The sequence below is a fragment of the Haliotis rubra genome, unplaced genomic scaffold, assembly GCF_003918875.1.
Source record: "Haliotis rubra isolate DU_JTF1 unplaced genomic scaffold, ASM391887v1 Scf419, whole genome shotgun sequence".
Classification (NCBI taxonomy): domain Eukaryota; kingdom Metazoa; phylum Mollusca; class Gastropoda; order Lepetellida; family Haliotidae; genus Haliotis; species Haliotis rubra.
The window spans coordinates 700,224-714,836 of NW_025767101.1; the positions used below are offsets into that span (position 1 = coordinate 700,224).

The 14,613-nt window shown below is 37.1% G+C and overlaps 2 protein-coding genes and 1 long non-coding RNA gene across 4 annotated transcripts in view; 2 read left to right on the plus strand and 1 right to left on the minus strand.

Annotated features, from left to right (window-relative positions):
- Positions 1-5: 5 nt before the first annotated feature.
- On the minus strand, positions 6-10,833 carry LOC124288464 (double-strand-break repair protein rad21 homolog). 2 transcript variants are annotated; one of them, XM_046724983.1, is made up of 13 exons: positions 10,669-10,833; positions 7,380-7,543; positions 6,610-6,839; positions 6,228-6,334; positions 5,419-5,949; positions 4,519-4,731; positions 4,301-4,372; positions 3,955-4,059; positions 3,355-3,507; positions 2,834-3,057; positions 2,323-2,434; positions 1,715-2,106; positions 6-1,475 (listed from the first exon to the last, which is right to left on the minus strand). In XM_046724983.1, exons 2-13 carry the CDS (start codon positions 7,521-7,523, stop codon positions 1,182-1,184), a joined length of 2,577 nt encoding a protein of 858 aa, XP_046580939.1. In that variant the 5' UTR covers positions 7,524-7,543; positions 10,669-10,833; the 3' UTR covers positions 6-1,181. The 2 variants fall into 2 exon arrangements, with proteins under 2 accessions (XP_046580939.1, XP_046580941.1); XM_046724985.1 differs by lacking the exon at positions 5,419-5,949.
- LOC124288466 lies at positions 7,551-8,413 on the plus strand. The gene is made up of 2 exons (XR_006901462.1): positions 7,551-7,670; positions 8,056-8,413. It is a non-coding gene; the product is annotated as an uncharacterized LOC124288466 (long non-coding RNA).
- A 429-nt stretch (positions 10,834-11,262) lies between the features above and the next one.
- LOC124288483 (DNA ligase 1-like) overlaps positions 11,263-14,613 on the plus strand; it is a 31,346-nt gene continuing 27,995 nt past the window's right edge. Inside the window, exon 1 of the mRNA XM_046725002.1 lies at positions 11,263-11,421. Coding sequence (XP_046580958.1) covers positions 11,379-11,421 — 43 coding nt within the window. The 5' untranslated portion in view covers positions 11,263-11,378. The remainder of the gene's footprint in view (positions 11,422-14,613) is intronic.

Consider the following 14,613-nt stretch of genomic DNA (forward strand, 5'->3'; position numbering starts at 1 on the left):
AGCTGTTATATTCAATGACTTTATTTGTACAAAATAAATGCTACAAGCCACGAGTGGACTCCAGGAGTCACCAATGAAATGTGATGTAAAAACGTGGCTAAGTGCAACTATTGAGATTGATGCTAGTCTTAAACCAGGAACAAGTGAACAAAATTTATACAATGATAATGATACTAGGAACTAGATAGGATGACAAATGGCAATGAATTTACAATATGGGATAAACAAATATGATGGTTTCTTTTGCAAAGTTTTGCAAACTTCAACAATGAACACAAGCTTGTAGTATTTCAATATAGATGTTTCTCTAAAATTGCTGTGAGCCAGCATCTTGTATGAATGCTGCCTGGATTTTTTCAGGTTTAATGACAATGAATGAAAAGAATGATAAGAATGTAGTATGTCGCCTTAATCCATACAAAAGAAACAGCTGAGAAGAGGACCAAGAACTTAAATAAAAAAATCTGTTTCAATGTTTTAAAAATATGCATAGCTTTACTTACAGAAATATTTTTTCTAACGTACAAAATCACTGAAGTCTTTAGCTTCTTTGAAACACATATGGTAATCTGCTTTCTTAGAAATATTGCACATTTTTAACTTGAGACACTGAAGAAATACCATCATAAATAATTCCTAAAGCCTTTTTGCTTTCCCTGAAAGATGTACCTAGATCCATTAAATAGTTGTTACCTTTATGACTTAAAAACTTGCCTTGTTCCATCACTAATAATCACAATGCCTTGTATTGAAATTGCTTGCCGACAATACAATTGACGTTCTATGTTTAAAATATATTAGGACCAGTCCTAACATAAAACAGTCTCAATTGGAAACAGCTGCTTTATAGTTTACCTATTATGAACATTAACTTCAGATAACCTTTGAGGATTCATGAGACAAGGTCCCAGCACTAATGTTCAGACTGGCATTGAAACACACACCCAGGTAACAATTATACAATACTGGACAAAAACACACAGCCACCGACAACAAAGTAACCTTTAACAGATGAGTGACAGAGATGCAGTATTGACTTGGCATATCAGTCAGTGGTGTAACTGCTAATGATAGCACAGTTCAGGTAATGTTGGGGATGATCTGATGATCCACTGTCAAGTCAATGTTATATTACTTGACCACTGTGTCATGAATATTTACACTTCTGTACAGTGTCTGTCTCAGCAAGCCATTCCAAAATTAGGTCCTTTGCTGATGATAATGTCACCATAAGGTTCATCCTGCTGCACCTCAACACACTGGTGCTTCTTTAACACTAACAAAGTGTAGAAACGAGATGATGCTTGTTTACGATTATGCCGTCTGGCCATGTCCTTGAAGCTTAAAGAGTCTGAATATCTGAAAGCCAGATCAAATGTGTGCTGCATTTGCTGTGTTCGCTTGCTCCACCGGATCTCTTCTTGCTCCAAATTCTCAGGCATCGGTTCATTCTCTGCTTCCAGGTCATCAAAGGCCTGAGTGGAAAGAGAAGACAAATTAACAACGTTACAGGACTGATGTAAATTTGATAATCATTATTGTAACGTGAGCTTGGCTACTATGTTACTATTTGGTAATATTTACCAACAAAACAACCATGATTCAAAAATGGTTTGACAACTCTCTCAGGTATTTGAGAAATGTTTCGAGTTAAAAGCTGTTTATAAGAATGCGATGTTTCCTTAGTGTAAATGCCAAATGTTATTAAACTCACTGGTGCAACTGAAGGGGGTGCAACAGATGGTGGCCCAACAGACTGAGGAGGAACAGAGAAAGGAGCAATTGAAGGAGGCCCATCTTCCATGTTGGGGTCGATGAGGCTGGGATCTATGGCAGTGGGGTCCACAGTAGATATACTTGGTTCAAGTGTTGGATCAAGTGTTGGATCCAGCGTCGGATCGGGAGGCATATCAACAATGCCATTGTTGAAGGACTGGGCAAACAGATCTTGTGCATTATTTGTTGGCTCTTCAGGAGCAACTTCTTTTGGTTTTTCCACAAAAGACTTCTCACTGCGCCGTGAACGTGCCAAAGTTTTGCTGTTGTCCAAGTTGATTGATGGTTCTTCAATGATTGTTGACATGTCTGACTGTCTTGATCTATCAACTGTAGAATATAAACAATAGTCTTGCACAAATCATAAACATATTTCCTTCTCATATCTAAGCATAGACAGGTTACTAAATTATTATATCAAACCCTACATTTTAATCTCTACTTCTTGTAAAGTGATTGAAGGAATCCCTCTCTAAATATTTTTCTGGACTGCCGTGAAACTTCTGACTTTCCTTTCAAATTCTGTTTCAAGAAGGAATTGTTTACCTTGTTTATCTTCTTCTCGAGACACTTCAGGAGATTCAAGCACCAGTTTCTCAATTCCACAAATATCATCCTCTTCCTTCACTTGTTTTGTCACCAAGTTCTTAGAGAACATCTGCAAAAACAAGGAAGCATTCAAAAGGTTTTCAAAGGCAACACAGTAAGATAACATATCAAATCTAAAATGTGCTGTAATGACATAGGGAAACAAAATTAGAAAGCTGTGTAGAACATCTGTTACCAACTTGACTTGACTTCAGTTGCTTTCTTGATTCAATGAATGACCTTTTCCCATTCACTGTTCAGAGATATTTGAACATTTTCCCCACCTGAAATTTAAGTGTTTCCTTGCCATTTCCTTTGATAAAAAAAACAACAACCAAAATTATGAGAGATTAGCATCTCTGGACCAAGCTTCTTCAGCATCTTGTGACTTTCAGTTATCGAAAATCAATGTTAAAAAGATCCTTTGCAGGACACAAAGTGCTCAGCTTTACAACCCAGTCCAACTTACCTTTGACAAAGTCTTGGAGACTATTGGTCTTCCAGGCAGGGCAAAAGGTTTTTCAACACCACCAGTTTCCTTCCAATGCATGAGCTTCTTGGTGGGAGGAGCAAGATCCAGTGTTGTCACAATATCACTTGTGTCCGACAGCTGGAGCTTCATTGTCTCACCAGGAATGCCCTTATGTTCATCAACAATTAGTTTTCTTTTCCTCTTGGCTTTCTTTTCAGCACCTGTATCAACACGATAATGTGGAATTGGCACTATGCAGTCACTAAGAAGTGTATGAATACAAACTAAATCATTCTAGGCATTGAAGAAACTAATATCTTTCTAGGATATTATTTAAGTCATTACCATACTTACTTGTGAATTCACCTAGATGCAAACTTAACAGTTTCTTAAACAAATGTCATTTGCTTCCTTTCTGGATTCTTAGTCCTGATGCATTTACTTTAGATATTTAAGCTAACCCTACATGACATAAGTAACATTTTACTTGACAGAAACTGGCTGGAGATATTTTGTACCTGGTACAGCAGTGACATCTAGAGGTTCAAGGGCAAATGCTTCTTCTTCATTATGTACAAGTGTGGTTTGTTCACCAGCTGTGCTGTTGGTTGTATTTGTTGGCTGTGTCACCTCCGCCTCATTATGTGATGTCTCCACTACCTTCTGTGTTTCTGCAATTACAAAATTATAAATGTCTTCTCACTGCACTTTCAGATAACTTGAAAACAGAACAATAAACCTTTAATGCCACTTTGTTAGGTTTGATACCAAAAGCTCAAACAAGAAGGTATCATACTTCCACCTGACCTGATAAGGAGCAAATTAATACACTACAAGCCTCAATATAAAGTCTACTTTCACATTTGGAAAACTCAAAAATCACTCAACAGAAATAGAACTGACTATGTTCAACACAACTTTCAACATTGTTTCCATCACATTACAGAATTTCCTAATGCTGAAGGGACAATTATTGTAGGTATTGTTTTCCACTTGGGTGAAAATTGTGTTCACAAGTTTGGTGAACAGACTAACCACGATCATAATAATAGAGAATCGGCTATTAGATTATGTAAATAACTTAAGTTAAATACAATTACACATAAACACACACTTACCTTCACTATCTTTAGGTACAGGCTCTCCTTCAGCCTCAGCTGGCAATGGAACCTCTGGCATAGGTGTGTCTTCAAAAAGACCTGCAGGCTCCATGAATTCTTGACCTAAATGGTTGAACTACATGTAAGTATAAACCCACTAAAAGCTATTTTTCAAACCATAATATTTTCACTGGAGAAGCTACTATATAGTTACTAGGTCTGTATCAGAGGCAGGTTAAAACTTCCCTCAAATCACTAGTTATGCAAAAATAAGCAAGGTTTGATTTGTAGCACCTTATTTCAATGTCTCAACTTCTCTTACACAATTTGGACAAGAGTATGGAATCAAAATCTATATTCTCACCAAAAAATGCCTGATCAACATCTCCAACATCACCAAAATCTCCATTATCATCATCATCGTCGTCATCTGCATCTGTTAATTTTGAAGAAATAATAAACAAACATGAACTTGAAAAACAAATAACAGGGTAAGTTCAACTGAACATGAAAGGCAAAACTTTAAAGATAAATGAAAGATACAAGAACGCCAACAATTTGAACAAAATTTGTAAATCGTACCCATGAATCCATCGCCAACTGCACCAAATCCATCATCTGTGATGGGTGCCTCCATGTCAACATCCATGGACTTTTCCAGAGATGTGCTATGATTTCCCAAAGTTTTTTCATGGTCATCAATAGGAGCAGCTGATATATCTTGGTTCTTGTACAGTGTGTCGTCAAGATTTGACGCATCTCTGAGGATTTCCCGTTCATCAAACCCAACATCACCTAATAACATTGAAAAGTGTGAATAATACTTACAAACTTGTAAACTAAACAACCTTTCAGTCAAGTGTGTATTCTTTTCAGCACTACATTAAAACAAATCCCCTGAAATATAATCAATATTAATACTTTTATAATGAAATCAAATTATTTCCCTTCTTTTTTTTTTCTACAATACACACCATGCCACTTCATATTTCTATTTGAATTTACAAGACTTTTGATGTACAAATTTAAACTACTGGTGCTTTGAAATTATCATGTATGATCAAAAGCCTTGTAAATTAAGCAGACACATTCCAATTGGAGTAAAGCTCTGAAACATGAGCAGAAGCATTAGTAAATCTTAAGTATCACAGACCATTGGTCAAGAAGCCATCCTTGAGGGGTCAAAGGTCAAGAGGAACAAACAGTGAATATGCAGCCAGTACATTAAGGACGGTCACGACAGAATGTTTCAACATAAAAATCAAGACTTCCAGCATCGATTGTTATTTTGCAGACTCCCAATCCCCTGCAGTCCATCCTAAAACATTGCTTTCAGAAATCATAAAAGAGCATATTTAAAATGATGTACATATTTTCTTATTTGGCACATATGAACAATTGAGATGCTGGAAATTCGATCATACAAACTCCAATTGGAATGGAGAAAATTTCACCTTTGACCCCACAAGGATTACTTCTTACCCGGTCCTGCTGAACACGGAGAAGCATGGGGGTCATCCCAATGGGAGTTTCCATCTTCTATCACAGAATTATGTTCGGATTCATCCCAGTCATAGAAACCTGGATCGCTGTCCAGACCTATTCCACTGTCCAGCTTTTCCAAGGAAACTTTGTCCTGAGATTTTCTAGAATTCCCTGAGTGAGCAATAGCACTGTCACAAGTAGCACTAGATTCGCAAGAAATAGCTGCACTTTTACTTGAAGCACTTTCAGAAGGTGTGCGGATACCACTGTCAGTTTCAAGACTTTCACTAATATCACAGTTGTCTTGTTCTACGTCGAGTTCAATACCACTGTCCACGCTGTGACGAAGCCCCGGGCTAAGATCCTTATTTACAGGAGATTTACAACGAGCTAATGTCATATCCAATGTTTGCATAAGAAGATCAAAATCGAGAGGGTGTTTAGTTAAATCTGTCTTAAATCCATAAATAATGAGGCAAATTTCGTCCTCAGAAATTTCCCCTCCAAAGTCGTCTTCAAACATGTCACCTAATAATAAAAAGGCAAGAACAGAGTAAAGAAACATACATTGATGCTTTCCACACTCTGAAACAAGATCTCTGAAACAAATACAAATCACTTTGCAACATTTTGTTAGTAAATATACAAAAATACAAATAAGCTTTTCCTTCTATTAAAATAATGTAACATTTCTTCATGCAAAAAAAACCTGAACAAAACCCCACTTGAAGTAACAAAATGCTGCAACAGTTCACCTGCACTTTTTTATACATTCAAAATCACTAACATACTCTAAAAAAGCTTACCAAAACCATCATCTCCCATCAACTGAATACTGCCCAAATCTTCTCTCATGGTGATTTCCTCTGGTCGACTTTGATTCACTGAGAATTGGGCTTGCACATCAATATCCCTGTAATTCAGAATCGATTCATTATCAGTAAACTGGAATTCTATCACCCACCTGACTTTCAATAATTCTACAGTAATGAGAATGATAATTGCTTCACTGTTGACAGTTAAAATCAGGAAAAATGCCTCAGTTCAGTTGCTGCACCTGGCATGATGATGTAAATAATTAAGCATCTTAGAACTGGGAAGAGCATTCTTTTAGTACACAAATAAAAAGTTAAAATAGATGGTAGGTAACAAGTATTTAAGATGATAATTATTGGGCAATGGGCTTACTCTAAATCTGCTAACGTGGTCTCGAAGTCATGGAAATTTTCTTGTAAAGTAATGGCTGCAACAGCGGCCTCCCTGTTTTCTTCAGGCAAATCAACAACACCAGGACGGAAAGCCATCTTTATCTTCACGAATGCTTCATTGCAATCAGCTAATAAGTATTTAGCTTTTCTTGAATAGATTCGAACCACGCCCAACAAAAGATGACCAGACGTTCTCAAAGCCATTTTCACCTGAAGCAGAATATTAACATTTGTAGTAATTTGTTCCAACTTTTTTCAAACAATATCAAAACAAATAAAAATGAACTGATCTGAAACCCTGAAACTAACAGTGACAAAATGTAAGAAGTTCACAATTATTCTTCAATCTGTAACTTCACCTCCTTGTCTGAAATTGAGTCAAGCTCTTCTGATCAACTTACATCAATCCAAATGAAAACTAATATATACTGAAAATAAAACTTAATGCTTTGATACAGACTCATGGTCTAACAACATGAGTCAGAAAATTACAAGTCCTTACAATGTAGCATGCTATTTTCACTAGTTTTAGGCAAAAACATAACTGGGGCAAAACAAAACCATACAAGAAGTCTGCATTTTCCCAAATCATGAAAAAGTAATTAAGCATTTGTTTTGCAAGAGCAAACAATAATGATATGAAATCTTATTTCTTTCCTGCCATTTGCAGTAGACCTCAGGCCTTAATTCAAACACTGGGGCCACACACAATTAGTAACAACTACTTGGATGAGGAAAAGATCAGGTTACCTTTGGCTGCAGAATAGCTTCAACACTGCTATCTATATTTGTTTCAAACACATGAGCTTTTGTAAGCTTTTTGTCCCAGTGAGCCGCAAGCCATATCCTGGCCAGAGGCCCCTTCTTGCTGAGCACAAAGTGTGCGTAAAACATCTTGAATTGTTACTTGGTGTCTGAAAATTAAGAAAATCTAACATTAATACTTCGATTAAACAGAAATTATTTTTTCATACAATACAACTGCGAAGATTCCAGAAAGACCTAGTCTTTAGCATATAACACTTGTGATAAGAGGAAGGGGTGTCGTGATATGCGAATGTATCGATGCATCGATACATGTTTACTGATGATACGATACGCGATACATGCTTGCGTGTATCGATTCCTATTTTAAAACTTTATCGATTCAAAGTCTCAGTCAAAGTCTTGATAGTAAAATCATACGAGACCATTCCGATAAATAGATGTAGCTAGCTTTACTTAAAAAATAGGTTGGAAACTAACAGCTTTTGTGATTGGCTAGACTATTTTGATGGACCAATCAGCGAGCGCGTATGTTGCCGGTAAGGTAATGCTATGAAAAGGTGCGAAAATTATGTATCGCGATACGTACCATATCGTGACCTTAAAATCGTGATACGTATCGTATCGAGAGATTGGTGTATCGTGACACCCCTAATAAGAGGTAAACTATTGGCATTAGGTGGTAATACTTGCAGACTTGGTTGATGGATGTAACCAGGTTTCAAGATATGAGCCACTGGACTATCTGGCACAGACTTCATTCTTTACAGAATTTGCTGATTGCAGCGTAATATATTTACACCAATCGTTTTATGTTCGCTTTCAAAATATGCAATCCATATTCACACATGCAGTTTTAGCAAAATCAGCTTCCCTATATGAACATTTATGGATCCTTATAACCCTAATTTTGAATAATTATGGCTGGTGGGGTACCTAGTGTCAGATATTAAAGGAAAATGGAATCTACACTGAAATTGATTACTGCTGAAAGAATATTTGTGCAGAAATTTGTTCTAGAAAATGAGACCTGATGGCCTGCACGGGCCATCTCTGAAACTACCAAAGGTATGTCCAAAGATCTTGATGCACTCATGTTCATGAATAAAAAGATCCAATTTTAATGAATATGACACAATTAGCAGGTTTCAAATGAAACATGAAGATCGCATATTCTATCCACAGACTGCTGAGTATACATCTTACCATATAAGTAATAAAACTGTTACATAGGGACAAACGGTAGACAATTGTGTTACAAAATGATTTAGGCATAATATTTGGGGCAAGCCCAAAGGCAATACCAGATTTAAGGGTGTACAAACATTTCAGTGCAACACTCAAATTACCGGATGCTAAGAAATCTTCACATACATGTAGGACTGTATACTGCAATAGGCTGGTCTAATGACCTTTTGTAATGTAATTAACTGACTACACAGTATACCTTATAACACTTTAAATTTGTAGAAAATAAAACGATCCCTAACTTTGAGATTGATGTTATCAGAACAATGCCATTTGGTTTTAGAGCCTCTTGGTATGTCAAATTTAATATATGTGCATGTACAAGCAGTGTCACACACTGTCAAACACTTTCCATCCCAACATATCACAACATGTATGGCAATACAGATGCCTGTATCAGAATATATTGAGTTACAAGGTTTGCCAACACACAGTCCAACATACTATTTTTCATGAAGGATGTACTTCACTATTAGCACATTTAGGAAAGACTTCTGCACATTACACCCAATTCAAATTAGACTTCTAAACAAGTTAATTCTTCTATCCAGAAGCTTTTCTTCTCCAAATTTCATGGCAGGGCTTACAGATGGCTGTTTATTGCTTCAACTTGAGATCTCAATGGTGTCTTGCAAACGTATTATCATAAAACTCACCACAATCAGATCACTGTACACCCTGTGATTCTAACCATGAAGCAAAGGGAGGTAACCTGCATTGTTGTTAGTTTGTTGACATTTGGTGAAAGGTAGAAAATGCAAGACATTTAAAACTGAATTTGATGAAAAACAAACCCCTAACGATATTTTGGAGGGATACAAGGGGCTTCGTGATGATATTGTTCCAAATCAATATGATACATCAAAGTAATGGGGTTTCATCCACTGACGGAAACATTTGAATGTTGGATTAATATTTACATATGCCCAGCTATCTTGTGTTGTGTCTGCACTGACATATTGCACAATTATTCATCAGAAGAGTAATATCTGCCTCATTGGAGGGCCAAAAACATAATGTCAACATCAGATCATAGGACGTTGTAAATCTATTGGTAAGGTCATCGTCAAATCAAAATTTTCTGAGTGGCACTATGTACTCATGTTTTATTGGACGAGTGTGTGTCACACAGGTTTTGTAAATTCTCACATGATGGTGTGTGAATTGCCATCAAGAAATGCTGACTGTAATAAGTGAGATGTTGCACAGTTCTTCATGTGATTAGCAAGATAAAAAGGAATGTGTAAAGTATTCGAAAAACCACAACATGTGGAGAGTTCTTATTCTAAGCTGCGTCATTGAGAGCACTCAAAAGTGTAAAAAATTATGACCTGCAGGACTATTAGTAGACTAGAGGTCAAAGGTGACAAAAAATAACAACACTGTCTGCAACTACTTTAACAGATTGTACATCCTTAAATCACTATAAAGCTTAAAATATAAATATTTTTAACATATAGTCAGCAATGCGGACATTGTGGATATAGAGTACACCGGCAAACACATGCATGATCGGATTCTTGATTCCAGGAGGACGCATTAGGTGAATAGTGGTCAAGATCTCGTCAAAATCAAACAATCTTTCGGAAATAAAAGACAAACACAAGTAAAATTTAACATGTTTGTTTCAGTCAATAGCTTGCTGTGAACATAATACGTTTAACGGTTTCTGAAATATTCATTTCCTCATACAGAAAACACGTAGATCATTGATCGACTCCAACATGCACACTTCGATAATGATCGCATCGTTTCGTCAAGTCCCAAATTACTAATAGTACTACACTGCATTTATCAACAACGTGTCATATATACAAACATAAGCAACAATAACAATCTTAAGTTGCTCATGTCGTCGAAAAAAATGTGCAGCAATCAAACGAACGCAAAATTACGAGGTATATGCCTGTAGCTTCCGTGTATGGGAATCAACAGTGTGCACAAATCGGAACGGACTCAGAAATACCGCGAGTGCAAGCTTGCACGACATTTTTTGAATTTACAACGTGCATCAAGGCTTACTTACCTCCAAATTACCGAAATATTATTCCAGCGATGGTATTAGTCCTTACAAATGATATAAAATCGCCTATCAGGCGGTCTATCTATACATTTTCTACAAAAACTCCGCATATTATCCACATCAGAAGTAAACTAACAAGATGGCGTCCCTTTTGTTTCCCGCCCAAACAAGTTGTTCGAATTGAGCTGAGTCACTACAAAGTTAAGGCGCAATGGAAAATAGTCCATTGAGACATTGCAATTGTTTACACAGAGGCGATTGCAATGCTATCGCAATTGATGTATATTACAATATTCAATATTGCGAAACGTCCTTAGCATTTACATATCCAATACACACAAAATAGTATATTTCATAATTATTTATAGAATGCGGACTTATACATGTAGTCAAAAATATGCAGGTGCCCCAGATATTCATTGATCAGGAACAGATACATTGCGCTTTGAGTTTATAATAAATATTTTAAGGAAAAATATGTTATGTTTTGTTCAAATTATTACTATTTGGATGCAATTGTGATGGAGGTCGTTGGCTTTCGTTACTGATGATGACCTTGAAACCTCGCCCGCAACGCATCTCGTGAGACAAGTCACGTGACCTAAAATGGCCGCGGAAATAACTGTACATGACTGTCATATGCATGCTTGTTATGTCATCAAGTGATGCATCAGCATGTGTGTATCCCTCCACTCCATCAGGATTAATCAAGCATGACTGATGCACAGGAGGACGAAAATGCAAAAGAGGACTCCGGTGAGAACGCCTCTTTAATAGTCTGCTTCGTTGAAATATGTTGAACTGCTGATAAAGTCATGTGAAGTGAGTCTACACTTATGTGTTGACTGGTCATGAGGCAAAAGAATACAATACTGATTTGCAGTGAGACTTAGAATGTATTTGTAGCTGCAAATTTAGTATTTTTGTACTACGTTTGTAAGGCTTCATGCATACGTTTTATGTTGACAAGACGAAGTGTAGGTAAGTAGATCTGATCACACGACCAAACTTGCAGTAATCATTGTAATAAGAAAATACAGTCCATTGCTTAGAAAGAATCCCATTTTATTTCATTTATTCGTTTTGAGAATATATGCACCTAATTACATTGAAATGGGAGGGGGGGGGGAGGGGGGGGGGGATCTTCTTTGAATTGAAACAGTAAACTGGAGAGTGCATTGGTTTTGACATGTATAGTTATCCACACCTAGTATGTAACCAGGAAGTGTTGGCAATCAATAGTAACAGTCGTTTACTGCAGATAGGCAAATTGCTGTTTGTACAGTCCGTTCAGTATTTCACATGGTACACATAACAACAGGATAATTTCGTAAACAACATTTTCCAGTGATGGGTTTAAAAATAACAAACAGCAGATGTTGTTGTGTCAAGATATTCAATGCCATGTACAGTCCCAGATAGCATTCAGACGTATTGGTTTTGCCAACGTGCCAACGTTGGGTCAACGTCCGAATGCTATTTGGGAGTATAACCATTTAATGCACAATTCTTGATTTTTGCTAATCATCCTCATCAGGAGACAAAAGATTGTAGTAAACAATAAATGGTAACAGACTAATGAAAACCCATGGATATCATGTTATTCATTGTTCTCATCCATTTGTGCACATGTGGACTGGTGAAACAAATACCCACTTTAAAATGTTACGCCTATGACATTTTTAGGCAAAACGTAAGAGCAGTTCTGATGTAGGCACCCTGAGCAGTTAGGCAAATTCTCCTGTCCTATCTGTTCTTAACTGTCCAGTAACATGTCCATTTGCAGATGAAAACCGTTTTCTTCTTTTAAATGCTAAATTGATGTTGCGATCATTTATGTGGTTTGCCTTAGATATGGATCAGTTGCCAACTGCCAGACACAATTCATGCTTTTGTGATACTTTTAGAGCTGTTGCATTCAGTATCGATTCGTTATGGATAAAACAGCACCATATGAAAACATTCCCTTGTAAGAATCATGAAGGGCACAAAAAATGTAACAAATGGTGCTTGATTTGCAAGGGATCTGATGGTGAAAATGGGACATCCCGAATAGAAATTGCTGTGTACTTTGCAGCTGATTTCAATTTTTGCATGATGAAATGTCATGTTTAAAAATCCTGCAATAAAGTTATGCACATGTTATATGCCTAAGCTATTTAGATTGCATGGTATAGGAATCAATCAATATGGAATTTCATACCCAAACATAAACTGAGGCTGGGATGTATTTGCCAACTTGCTGTAGCAAAATACATATGAGTAACTGACATTATTGCCTGTAATATCACTGCTTTTGTTCAAAATTCCAATAAAATGATGGTAGCTTCTTATTTGTACGACCGCCTCCGTGGTGTAGTGGTTAGATCGTCTGCCTGGAGAGTATCTCAGTGGGCTAGCATTAAAAGACCAGCTTAAGTCTGGGCTAGTACAAGCAGCCGCACATACACATACACACGCATGCATGTCGTCATATGAGTGAAATAATTTCAAGCATGACGTTAAACCCAATTTCACCTCACTTCACTTCTTATTTGTACTGGTACCTTAACCCTTCTACCATGTCCACAGTGCAGATGGCCTAGTTGCGGTTACTGCATCATGTCATCTGTTTGTTGTTTATGGAATGGACAAAGGGATACAATGCCTGCAAGTACTGATGCCTGTCATTATTTGTCATGTTATCAAAACTTGTTAGTACATACATCATTAGAAATTTGATTGCATGGGAGGTTGAAAAATGAAACATTATGGTCACACTTGGTACTACTTTGTGATGTTCAAATGGGAGTAGACTTGTAGGGCTTTAGCATTGCAGAAAGGGCTGGGCAGTAGGAGACATAATGTAGTTCAGGGACTGTGAGAACGACTAAAATGAGAGGTGATGTTCAATGATTGATCATCTACCAGGATTACCCTGTAGGTACTAGTGGTGGTCCGATTAATTTAAATAATCAATGATTGGTTGCAATGACTAAATGATCAAGCGATCATGTTTTCTCATAATCAAACACAAACAATTTTGAAACCCTTGTTTTGCATTGACAATATTTTTCACAAGGTTGGTTTTATCTGTTACGCTTCATAACATTTGTATTTATCTTAAAGAGTCCAGGAAAGTAATGTCCCTAATATACTAGTCATCCTTTAAAGATGTAAAATTTGCAACTGCATTGTGTGCAATTTGCAAAAACCGAAAAAGAACTACATGTTTTTTTCTTTATTTTAGGTGCTTTAACAAACATAACCAGGAAAATCTAATAAATGATGCTAACCAATTACTGTCGATGATTGATCGGTTGTAATTAAACAATCATCAGTTATGAGATTGTAACCAATTCCCAACACTAGTAGGTACAATAAAGTAACCTAAAAGTTCTGGAGAAACCCACTCAGATGAGGAGGTTTTACATGAAGCAGAAATGTGTGTTCAGTATACCGGTAGGTAAATATATGAGGTTGGCCCAAAAAAGCTATGCACAGAAGGATGCTTAATGTTCCATGGCCCATGGTTTTGATGTTACACTGACGTAAAAAGTCCAATGTGACCCTGGCTGTATGGGGGCGGGCATTTTCCTGCTGGAACACATGGTTCCGGTGACATGTGAAGAAGGGCATGATGTGATGTCTTAGGATCCTGGTCAGCGTAGCCCTGTGCTGTAATGCCATTCCCTCATCCTGCACGAACATTTTGGAACACCCGGGCCAAATTTCACAAAGCTCTCGTAAGGCTAAGATCTGGTAACTTTTCTTGTAGCATTCGTACCTCCTATGTCACAGTAGCAATATTCCAGCTATATGGTGGCGGTCTGTAAATAATAGCCCCTGGACCAGATAATCCAGTAACCAACAGCATGAGCATCGATCTGCACAATTGGGAACCGATGACCAGTGTTCACGAAAAGCGTCTGACCCTCTGACAAATCCGGCAGATTCGCCAACGGTTCA

What these genes read in the sequence shown, in the direction of transcription:
- LOC124288464 (XM_046724983.1), bottom strand. Translation starts at nt 7,523, where the DNA reads ATGTTTTACGCACACTTTGTGCTCAGCAAGAAGGGGCCTCTGGCCAGG. An exon ending in TCTCCAAGACTTTGTCAAAG is followed by an intron (nt 2,435 to 2,833) that starts GTAAGTTGGACT and finishes TTGTTTTTGCAG; the next exon opens with ATGTTCTCTAAGAACTTGGT. An exon ending in TCGAGAAGAAGATAAACAAG is followed by an intron (nt 2,107 to 2,322) that starts GTAAACAATTCC and finishes TATATTCTACAG; the next exon opens with TTGATAGATCAAGACAGTCA.